Genomic DNA, 12,696 nt, shown 5'->3' with positions numbered 1-12,696 from the left:
TGATGCACTAGTTTATAATACACCTGCTCAATGAGAGACATTACTACCCAAGTAAAAATTCTCCTTGTTCTAAAGACCCGGGACCTCATGGTTTATCTAATGAATTCTATAAGATTTATTGGATGATGTAATTCCTACCTTAGTTGCCCTGTTTAATAATGTTTTGCACCAGCAACAATATCCTCCCACCTTTCATGCTGCATATATTACATTGTTACCAAAAAAAAAGGCAAAGATCCCCTACTCCCCAGGTCTTAACGTCCAAACTCGCTGTTAAATCAGGATGCCAAACTGCTATCCCAAATGGTAGCTAACAAGACTGGCCGCTGTGCTTCCGACACTCATTTCTCCTAATCAGACTAGATTTGTTGATGGACGTTCTGCTATCGTTAATGTCCGAAAAATGAGTACTGCACTGGAGCATACACGCTTGTCTGGGACTTTGCGTCCTAAGGCGTTATTGGCGTTGGACGCAGAGAAGGCTTTTGACAATGTTAATTGGTCTTGGCTCAATATGGTGATGCAACGTTTTGTTTTTTCTGGTGTATTTATGGTTTCTCTCTACATTGTACTCAACCCCTACAGCCCAAAATGTACTCGATAGGGTTGTCCTCTCTCCCCACTATTACTTAACCCCTTGCTTGCTCCTTAGCCGCTTCCTCATTGTTTCATGGTTTCTGCTCCGGGCCCTTTGATGAAAAATAGCACTATATGCAGATGACATAATACTGCTTCTGTCTGAACCAGTAACTCAACTATCCCATATTTTACAGCATATAAACCTATATGGGTACGTCTCTGGCTCAATTTGGAAGAGAGTGAATTGTTACCACTGGTTAATGATCATTTATCCTCGGCCCTTTCCCAAGCTTACCCTCTTATCCACATAAAGCAACATTCTCTCACCTATCTAGGCATAATAATCCCCTGTTTAGCGACGGATCTATACTCCCTAAATTATACCCCGGTCATCTATAAAATTATTCAGAACTACAATCATGGAGAGATTTACCCCTCTCTTTATTAGGCAGGTGTCATTTAATAGACTCTTATACCCAATGCAGACCATTCCACTATTAATCAAACACAAGGACATTTTACTTTTTTACACAAGGCATTTATTAAATTTATAAGAGGGAGAAGAAACCTAGAATTGCCTTTCGTAAATTACAACAGCCTGTACAATTGTTTGGAGCCAATCTTAGCCAGTCTCTTTTGCAACATTTGTGATGCATGCACAATACCTCCTTTTTCACCAATGCCTTTCTTGAGCAACATTTAGTCTCCCTGTAGTCATTACAAGGCATGTTACACACCCCATTGCGTCTTCTACCTCCTCACCTCAAGTGTAATATATTTTTCAGGGACACTATCTTAGAGTGGAGCAAGGTTAGGAAAATGTTCGGCCCATCTACTGTGATATCTCCTCATATGCTCATCATATCTTACCCAGTTTTTCCTGCTGGTGCCGATTCTTTGATCTTCTGTATCTGGCATGCTAAAGGTATTTGTACACTTAAAGGAGAACTATGAGATGAGTTATTTCCACTCACCTCATAGTTCTAGCCGACCTGTGACAATGAGACTGTCACAGGTCGGCTCAGTAGATCGGGAGGTGAGCGAACACATACCGGGTTCGCTCACCTCTCGATCCTGTCACGGCTCTCTGCCGTGACAGGGGGAGGGGCGGGATTACCCTCTCCCCGCTCCGATCTGTCAGCGCTGACTGGCGGAACGGACGGGGGAGTGTACAGCTGGCTCTGCCTCTAGATAGGCAGAGCCAGCTGTCACTCACGCAGCTGGGCGGATCTCGACGTCTGTGTTGGGATCCGCTCCGGCTGTGGTGTCTCAGTATACCGCGAGCTGCAGCTCGCAGTATACTGATCTTAGGGTAACGGGAGGACGCTAGTTTGTGTCCTCCCGTTACCCTAAGGAGAACGATGGGGAAAAACACTGACCCCATAGTTCTCCTTTAAGGATTTCTTCACTCAACAAGGTTACTGTAAAGATTTTAAAGTACTTCGGGAAAGCCATCATATACTCACCTCACATATACTTTCCAAAATGTTCAGATACATAATGTTATCCAACAATCTCACTCAACCTTGGCAGGAACTCATACACTCACCTATCCATCATCTGCTATCGTCCCCTGATTGCAAACTGCCTATATAAAACATAACTAATTCTACATCTTCAGCCCATTTAACATATATGTTTTGGTACTGATCTCCTTATTGCCACTCCAGAAGAACCCATCTCTCATTGAAAGAGGCTGGAGCCAGCATAGGAAAGCTATCATTGGTGAATCCTGGCAAGAACTTCAATTTAAATTCATACATAGGGGATATCACTCTTTTAATATTCCATCTAAGACCCCCTCCTCTAATTAGCCAACATCCTGCCCTAAGTGTCACTCCCCCTACCAGCTGCATCCCACTTATTTTGGTCCTGCCCTTCTACACAAACTTATTGGCAAGATGTTTTAGATTACATGAACTCTCACTTTGGTAGATCAAAAACTCTATTCCCGGCCCTCTGCTTGTTTCATGCCATACCTCCTCTTATATTTGCCGATGAGAACACCTCTGTTTGTTGACAGCCAAGAAAGTCATTCTGTCTCACTGGATCTGGTCAGATCCACCCCCACTTTCAGAACTTTGAAACATATGGTTTCGCCTGATGCTACTGGATAAGCTGGATACTAAATGTAATCAGTCCCGGAGCCAACGGTTCTTTGATACTTGGACATCTTATCTTACTTCTGAACTATCTCTAAGTCAACTGAGAGATCTGATGACCCTATTTCAACACTCTTCCTGGTACCATCAGGGGAAACTCACTGGCTCCCCAGACAAATCAGATGTGCTTTGAACATTTCTATGATTCATATCAATGGTGTGCTACTCTTCCCACTTGTTTTAACCACTTGAAGACCAGGTGTTTAGACCCCCTTCCTGGCCAGGCCATTTTTCAGTATTCAGCGCTGCGGTACTTTGACTGACATTCATTCCGTCATGCAACACTGTACTGAAATTAATTTTATACTATTTTTTTGAGACAGATAGAGCTTTCTGTGTGGTATTTAATCACCACTGGGATTTTTATTGTTTTACTATATTAGGGAAACAATACCGAAAATTTAGAAAAAAAAACTGTTTTCCTTATATGTTAATGAAACAGTGCAAATAAATAATCTTTCTTCATACATTTAGGCCAAAATGTATTGTGCTACATTTCTTTGGTAAAAAAATCCAAATAAGTGTAAATTAATTAGAATGTGTTACAGTTGTACAGTCTACAAAGCTACAAAACAATGGCATATATATTTGAAATGTAACAACTCCGCTGCCCTGACTGCCTATCACATTTCTTGAGGCCCTAAAATACCACAACAGTAGAAACACCCACAAAATGACCCCATTTTGGAAAGCAGATACCCAAAGGTATTTGATAAGATGCATTGTGGGTGTTTTAAAAGATGTCAATTTTTTGCACAAGTTTTTAGAAAATAAGAATTTTTTTTTAAACACAAAGTTGTCAGTAAGATATTTCCTATACAAAGCACAGGCATAGCTATATTTATATCCTAAAACACATTCTGCTACTCCTTCCGAATATGGAGATATCACACATGTGAGACTTTTTTACAGCCTAGCCGCATAGAGGGGCCAAACATCCAAGGAGAACCATGAGGCTTTCAATGGAATAAATCAATCATCTGATTCCCTGGCTACCTGTTACATTTTTGGAGGCCCTGTAGTGCCAGGACAAAGGAAACACCCACAAAATGACCCCATTTTGGAAAGTAGACACCCCAAGGTATTTAATACGTGGCATGATGAGTGTTTTGAAGATTTCATTATTTGCCACATTTTTAAAAAATGAAGAAAATGTAAATGTATTTTGTGTACACAAAGTTGTCAGTTAATAAGGTATTTCTTATACAAAGATTTACACCCCAAAACACATTCTACTACTCCTCCCGAATATGGAGATACCACACAAGACTTTTTTTTACAGCCTAGCTGCGTAGAGGGGCCAAACATCCAAGGAGCACCATGAGGCTTTCATGGGGCATAAATTAATCATCCGATTCCCTGTCTGCCTGTTACATTTTTGGAGGCCCTATAGTGCCAGCACAAAGGAAACACCCTCAAAATGACCCCATTTTGGAAAGAAGACATGGTGAGTGCTAGGAAGATTTAATTTTTTTGCCACGTTTTTGGAAAATGAAGAAAAAAATTTACATTTATTTTTTTACAAATTTGCAAATGAATAAGCCAATACTAACACACAGCATGTGCATACTCAGAATTACACCCCAAAACACATTCTGCTACTCCTCCCGGGTATGGGGATACCACACCTGTGAGACTTTTTCACAGCCTGGGAGTGTATATACCATGGAGCACCATGAGGCTTTCAAAGTGCTCCATGGTATTTGGTAAGGAGTACTTTGGGGGAATGGTATGACCCCATTCCCCCAACCCAAGCAGGCGTTATGGTACTTGGCTAACCACAGGAATTAAAAACAATGCTATGTTCAGTGGCCAGCAAGTACAGGAAGCTGGACAAGAGTTAAACAAATTAGTACCTGTGATTCCAGAAGTGCAGCTGTCTTCATAGGATGACTGGAACATTGTCAGTTGGACATGCAGATGGGTCCCTACAAGCAGCAGGAAGAAATGTGGTCGACAAACAGCCCTAGGTCAGTTCAGGTGGCAGGCAGAGACGTAGTCAGTATGTGGGCAATGAGTCGGTCCAGGCGGCAGGCCAAGACGTGATCAGTAAGCAGGCTGAGGTCAGTTCAGGCGGCAGGCAGAGACGTGGTCAGTAAGCAGGCTGAGGTCAGTAAACAGGCTGAGGTCAGTTCAGGCGGCAGGCAGAGACGTGGTCAGTAAACAGGCAGAGACATGGTCAGTAAGCAGGCTGAGGTCAGTTCAGGCGGCAGGCAAAGGTTTGCGAGTATGCAGGCAAAGGATTAATCCAGGTGGCAGACAGAGATGTAGTTGATAAACATGCACGGATCAGTCTAGGAAGCATGCAGCGATGTGGTCGGTATGCAGGCAAAGTATTAGGGCAGCAGGCAGAAATGTGGAAGTCGGTACACAGGAGATCGGGCATCCAGTCAAGCACATAAACATCTTCACCATACCTACACTAATATTGTAGTGAGGTATGTAGTGAGGTATGGTAGAGGCGGTAGCAGTCTTTGATGCAGAGGCCAGGTTTTGATGGACAGTATGGACAATAGTAACATGAATCCCTCCTTATTCCGTTTTTGCTACACACACATTTTTTTTGGGGTGCCCGACGTTCTGGGGTGGAAGGAATTTTATCAGGGAAGTTTCTATCGTGCAGCCTGCTGACTGTATCAGGCTGAAAACTTTCAGCAGCAGGGTCTTCCTGGTAAATCAGGGCTGCCTGTAATGATGTCCTCTTGATACTGGAGGTCAGCTTTTCCTGCAGACTTATAAATCACGTAAGCATTATACATCGCCAATTGAAAAAGGTAGATGGAAACTTTTTTATACTAGTGAATGGATCTTCTAGTTGCCAAGTAGGGCTGCATCATCTGATCATTGAAATCTACACCACTCATATAGAGATTGTATTTGTGAACACTCATGGGTTTTTGGGACAAGCCAGATCTTCCTTGGATTTCCACAGGAGGTGTCAGAGTGGATGGATGAAAGCATATAAACATCCCGTTTGTCTTTCCATTTGAGGGCCAAAAGTTCATCATTTGTCAGACTTGCTGACTCCCCCCTTTTCAGCTTCTTGCGGACAAGAGTTTGGGGAAAGCCAATACGATTTGATCGCACTGTACCACAGGCTGGGGTTTGTTGGAGGAAGAGGTGTTTGAAAAGGGGTATGCTGCTGTAGAAATTGTCCACATAGGAGGTGGTATCCCTGGTGGGATAGGGGTGACAATAGGTCCCACACTATTTTCTTCCACTGATTCCCATGTACGATGGGCATCCAGGGGGCTCCAAATGACTATCCTTGCCTTCATACACACGGAAGTCATATGTGTATCCGGTGTCTCTTTCACAGAGCTTGTACAGTTTTACCCCATACCTGGCCCGTTTGCTGGGGATATACTGTTTTATAATAAGCCTGCCTGTGAAATGAATGAGGGATTCATCGATGCAAATATTTTGCTTTGGGGTATAAATATCTGAAAATCTGGAGGAAAAAAAAATTGATGAGTGGCCTAATTTTTTGGAGCCTATCATATGTGGGGTCACGTCGGGGAGGGCAAATTGAATGGTCGCTAAAATGAAGGAATCTCATTATCTTTTTAGATCTATTCCTGGACATCATTGCAGAATACAGGGGCTTGTGGTGAATTGGGTGTGTAGACCAGTACGCATTCAGCTCATTTTTTTTGGCGAGTCCCATATTCAGTGTTAGGCCGAGAAAGATTTTGAATTCAGCAACAGTCAAAGGCATCCACTGAAATGGTCTGGCATAGGAGGAATGGGGATTGCTTATAATGAACTGTTAAAAATAAAGGTTAGTTTGGTCGACAATTAAACTGAAGACGTCATCAGTAAAAAACAAATAAAAAAACTGGATTGCAGTAAAATTCTCTGTTTCCACTTCCTGGATTGACAGTAGATGGGGGTATGACTGGTGTTGCAGAATTAGTGGGTAGCCACAAGGGTTTTCAAAGTGCCTCTGGTAGTACACTAGTATGTGCTCTTTGGGGTCTAATTCTTCGTGGCTGATGTTGGACCACCCCACTACTGGTGCTTGCCACTGCATGTCAGCTGGATGTTGGACATCACGCCTGGGCCTTTTAGCTGGGACAGCTTCTTCTTCTGAATCAGAGGATACTGAACCGCTGCTCTCCACAGGTTCGTACTCCGATTCAGTATCTGAGAGGGAGGCCTCTTTGTCACTCTCACTAGACATGCTGAATATATGAAATGCCTCCTCACTGCTGTAAAAAATGTTTGACATCTTCACTAGTGGGTATACTTGGGGGGCTCTGGATGACATGGTGGATCGCACTGGCACTTTAAATCTCACTGATGATACTGTGACGCACACTGCTGACACTTTGAATCACACTGACAGTGTGAATCGCACTGATGACACTGCGATATGTACTGAGACTGTAAATCACACTGACGATACTGTGAATCGTACTGCTGACACTTTGAATCCAACTGCTGACACTTTGAATCACAATGACAGTTTAAATCGCACCGATGATACTCATCTGCACTGATGACACTGCGATATCCACTGAGACACCGTAAATCGCACTGACAATTTAAATCTCACTGAAGATATTGTGACGCACACTGCTGACACTGTGAATCACACTGCTGTCACTTTAAATCCAACTGATGACACTTTGAATCACACTGATTTGAACTGACTGTGTACTAATTTGTGTGTGTATGTCACTTCAATTGCTCGTGCAACAACAATGGGAGGCAGTTAAAATGTCCCTACTTTGCTGTATAATATTGGTTTCTTGATAATTACCTATAGTTAATCTTTTGAGTTTACAGTTTATTTTACTGATTCGATGCGTTGATGGCTGCTTATGTTTACTCCCATGATGTATGCCCTATGATTACTATTATTCTCTTTTTATCATATTTGGATTGTAATGATCTTCTGTTCATTTATTTACAGTGGAGGAAAATAATTTGATCCCCTGCATCCACAGTCAAGAACGGAGGTGGAAACATTATGCTATGGGAATGTTTCTCTGCTAAAGGTACAGGCAGACTTTGCCAGATTGGACAGGGCCATGTACTGCAAAATCTTGGATAAGAACCTCCTTCACTCAGCCAACACTGAAGATGGGTTGTGGATGGGTCTTTCAGCATGACAATGACCCAAAACATGTCACCAAGGTAACAAAGCAGTGGGTCAAGAAGAAGCACCTTAAGGTCATGGAGTGGCCTATAATCTCCAAACCTTAATTCTATAGAAAATGTATGGGAACGGAAACTTCAAGTTGCCAAGCGACAGCCAAGAAACCTTATGGAGAATATCTGTAAAGAAGAGTGGACCAAAATCTCTCCTGAGATGTGAGCAAACCTGGTAACCAACTACAAGAAACGTCTTACCTCTGTGCTTGCCAACAAGAGTTTCTCCACCAAGTACTAAGTCATGTTTAGTCATGTTTTCCTTGGGGATTAAATACTTATTTTACTCACTGAACTGCAACTCAATTTATAACACTTGTATCATGTGGATTTTTGGTTAATATTAAGTCTCTATCATTTAAAATACACCTATGATAAAAAATTATAGACCTTTCATTTCTTTGTAAGTGGGCACACTTACAAAATCTGCAGGGAATCAAATAATTATTTGTAACTGTATATTGTATATGTCTTATCTTTTCAATTAAACATTACATGCTAAAAAAACCAAAAACAAAAAACCCAGTGTGGATACAATGCTTTCAGCAGAGGACACTGGAAACAACCTATTGCTCAGTAGGTCCATATGGCCGTTTCAAGATCAATGCTTTATATGCCATATTCCTCATTCTTAGCTCTAGAAACAAGGATGATGTGGGTGCTGCATATTGGAATTATGTAGCTTGCCATTGCTGACCTTCTGCCTATTATGCTAGATGCCTTCCTGTCATTTTGACCCTCTCGCTTTAATATGCAGCCACTAACCTGGAACAAGCATGCAGATAATAAAATCTTGACCTGAATACTTGTTCCAGGAGAGTTTTGAAGCCAGAGAACCAGTATGAAAGAGAAGGCTAGCATTTGTAGGAGCTGGGCAACAGGCCCGCATTTGCATCTATAGCAGTATAAATGTCTTGTTTCCCGACTAGGGGAAAGGTAGAAATCTCCTTGTTCCTAACTAAAACTGAGAGATTTAGAAAATACTACACTCTGCGTTAAAGAATTTGAGTCCCTTTCACACACATTTTTCATGTTTGACATTTCAGGGAGGTTGCCATTCTAAAGACCACAAGTGAAGATGCCATCTACCTGTATATGAGCTATACACACCCCCATGAAAGTAAAAAAATAAAAATATATATATTTAATAATAATAATACCACCAGATTCTACTTACTTTTTCCATGTGACAAATCTGCATTTTTGTTCATTTGGACAATTAAAATGAATACACCACATCAATTGCCCATGGGGTGTACTTACTTTTTCGCATGACCATATATTCAATGCATTGTTGTGTTGTTTTTTTTACACCATACAATGCTAACATCACCATTATCATTTCTGACAAATGCGTAACCTTAAAACAATTATTATTATAAGTTAGTTGGCAACACACTTACCTTCATAGCAGTCCCGGACTGTATCAAAATATACATAATACTGGTCATTGGTGAAGAAGAGGAGGCTGAGCCACGAGTCAAAGGCATATATTGGGACAATAAAGAGAATTCGTACAATATGTCGCTGTTCATTTGGACAGCTATGGGAACGCAGATGCATGTAGATCTGAAGAGAAAGATGAAAGACCGAAAAGAAGTCACAGAATTAAGGTCCTGGCAACAATGAAACATTTACTGCATGACACAAAAAAGCTCAACCTGTTGCTATATTGTGTAGTCTGTGCCACAAGACCATACGTTCATATTTACTAACCAACAAAAGGCACTGGCGGAACTACCAGGGTCGCAATTGCGACCGGGCCCTGGCATTCCACCACTTGGGGGGGGGCCCAGCGAGGAAGAAGGGGGCCCCCCGAGATCATACCACTCCTATCCTGCAAGGCCGCCATCAGGGGGGTAGTAGATGTCCCCCCACCTCCCCTGCTGCTGAGAGCCATGATACGGAGAAGAAGGTAAGGAGGCGAGGGAGGGGTCACACACACGAGGGTCAAAGGGAGTTCGTTCTTCATCTCCCAGCAAGCTATCTTCGCAAATATTTGCTGCCCTGCTCTCACTAGGCATATATCTTCACGTGTGTGTGTGGTGTGGTGTGTGTGTGTGTGTGTGTGTGTGTGTGTGTGTGTGTGTGTCTGGTGAAATAGTGCTCACTTTTAATATAATGCATTGCTGGGACTTGTAGTCCCGCATAGCTGGTGGTATTCGGCATTGCTGTAGGATGATTATACAGCAATGCAGAATAGCTCCAACTATGTAGGACTACAAGTCCCAGCTGTGCCGCCCCAATGGGGCATAAAAGTTTAATGTAGATAGAATTTATATAGATTGTTTTTCCTATCCATTTTCCTATGGACGTTTTTATATGTCTAGTTCACATGCTGCCATCTAGTGCCCTTTGTGATATTGCACCTGTTTTTCTTGTATTCCTTTCCTCACATTTCCTCTTTATGTAAGCCCCACCCTTCTTCCTGAGGTCAGTGCTTCCTGTGTCATGGCCACAGCTAACAGGCCACATGTAACTAGGACACATGTACTCTGCATAATACGCTAGGAAAGGCATCATTTTTTGACCGCACAATACTGAAACCATTCAATCTGCTGTTCCTATCATCTGCTGTAACCTTGATGTTCAGAATAAAGCACCCTTTTGAATGAATCGGTATTGGTGAGTTCAGCTATCTGGCAAGGATTGTCTGCAGTGAGTATATCTGCTTATACAGGCCAGGCATAGAGGTCTCAGCAAGGGATATATCGCTATCACAACAATTGGAGTCAGAATACCAGCAATGCATTATATTTTTAAGTAGGGATACACCACTGCCAATGCTGGGCATTTTCACAAGTACTTATACTCATGAAAATGCCCCAATACTAAAAAACGCAGATACCGGTGTTCTGTCGAGAACGCTGATGTAGTCAAATTTGCCGACCTCGACATCTGCGCTTGCGCACAGACCTGTATTATCGAGGAAACCGGGATTTACAAAGTATTTTGTTAATTGTGACCGTCAATAATATGCTGCCCATCATTTACTGCCATGGATGGTATATTATTACCGGTCACAATTAACAATTACAAACGAATACTTTGTAAATAAATGCCGGTTTCCTTGGTAATCCCGTCTGTACGTAAGCGCGGATACTGAGTCGGCGTTCGACAGAACACCGGCACTAACATTTTAAACAAGCAGCTGCCCGAGGTCCCACACTTGCTGGGGACCTCGGCAGCCTTCCTGTTAACCATGCGGTGCTTTGGGGGGGGGGCCTTCATGGTTTCTTGCCCCGGGGCCCTGAAGGTTCTAGTTACGCCTCTGAACAAAGGTATACAACCCGGTTTCTTTTCTTTCAAATTTTCTATTAAAGGACAGGGTCATGTTAAACTAAAAATAGTGATCGCCCCTATTCTTGAAATTACTTTGAATTTGATCTCAGATAGCTGTTGGTTTGCTTCCCAATAGCAAGAAGCCCATATTACAGTATTACGTAGGAATAATAAAGATTAGACCCAATGTTCAAGTTATAGGCCTAACAGAAACTAAAAACTAGCTCAGTCATGAAGGGGTTAATAAATACCTACTATTTTAATACACAGAGAACAAGTGGGATTTGTCCCACATAGAGAGGCCAGAGATAACACCATGAAGACCAACTCTTATGCGAAATCATATAAACTACCATTTTGTCTTCTTTCAAATTGTTCCCGAAAAGGCGTTTGATTGTCTCAACTGGGATTATATCTTTGGCACTCTTACAAATTGGTATCCCTATTTCTTTTTTGTCTACGGTTAAAGCACTCTGTCATTGTACATCTGCCTGTGTCCGAGTTAATGGACTATTATCTGATTCTATTATATAAATGATGTAACTAGACAGAGATGTCCTTTATCCTCATACCTATACGTTTTGGCTATGGAGCATTTGGCGGAGGCCATCCGAGCCAATCAATCAATACAAGGAATTACTTTGTATAAAGAACAACATAAGATGGGTTTATATGCAGAAGATTTCCTGTTATATCTGACCAACTCTAGACTAGGCTTTCCATCTTTAGTAGAGGACTATCATAAATTTAAAAGTGAGCAAGTTTCAGGTTAATCTGCACTAAACTGTAGCTCTTAATGTTAATCTCCCATTAACAGTTGAATTTATGCAAGGACATTTTCCTTTTTTGTGGCAGAATCAATATTTCAAATACTCGGGAATTTATATTTCTGCAGATTTTTCAGATCTTCATCATCTGAATTATGCCCCTCTTCTTCAATCTACTATAATTAGGTTACAACAATGGTCTACTCTTAAAAACATTTGTGACTTTGAAGAATGTCCCTTCTGAAAATGGATATACTCCCCAGATTTTTGTTTCTATTTCAGATACTTCCCATTGCCCTTGTAGCCGTTTTAAAAAAAAACCCAAAAAAAACCCCACCATCTAAAATATATTTGAGCTAAAAAGTCAGCACGGGTAAAATATACAGTGCAAGTGAGACAAAGAATCGGGGGGTTACCCAATCTTAATTTACAGGGGTGTGGAATTCGTATCGCCCGACGACCGGGACATGTAGTTCCGGGCGTCATCCCAAAAAAAACCCCACCATCTAAAATATATTTGAGCTAAAAAGTCAGCACGGGTAAAATATACAGTGCAAGTGAGACAAAGAATCGGGGGGTTACCCAATCTTAATTTACAGGGGTGTGGAATTCGTATCGCCCGACGACCGGGACATGTAGTTCCGGGCGTCAGGCAAGTGGTTTTTTCAGTGTTTTAGCCCTGCTACGGACAAGTAGCAGGGCTGATTTTTTTTTTTGTAACAGCGGCAAGAGCGGGGGGGCGGGGCGCG

General features: G+C 41.9%; 1 protein-coding gene across 1 annotated transcript in view; it reads right to left on the bottom strand.

The window, feature by feature from the left end:
* Positions 1-8,658: 8,658 nt before the first annotated feature.
* The window catches only part of LOC108794449 (transmembrane protein 184B-like), a 59,776-nt gene continuing 55,738 nt past the window's right edge, over positions 8,659-12,696 (bottom strand). Inside the window, exons 3-4 of the mRNA XM_018565487.1 lie at positions 9,302-9,467; positions 8,659-8,663 (exon numbers count right to left, since the gene is read on the bottom strand). Of these exons, the coding sequence (XP_018420989.1) occupies positions 8,659-8,663; positions 9,302-9,467 (171 nt within the window). The remainder of the gene's footprint in view (positions 8,664-9,301; positions 9,468-12,696) is intronic.

The sequence above is a fragment of the Nanorana parkeri genome, unplaced genomic scaffold (genome assembly GCF_000935625.1).
Source record: "Nanorana parkeri isolate BGI_ZX_2015 unplaced genomic scaffold, ASM93562v1 scaffold852, whole genome shotgun sequence".
In the NCBI taxonomy this organism is placed as follows: domain Eukaryota; kingdom Metazoa; phylum Chordata; class Amphibia; order Anura; family Dicroglossidae; genus Nanorana; species Nanorana parkeri.
This window is presented reverse-complemented; position numbering and strand designations above follow the sequence as displayed.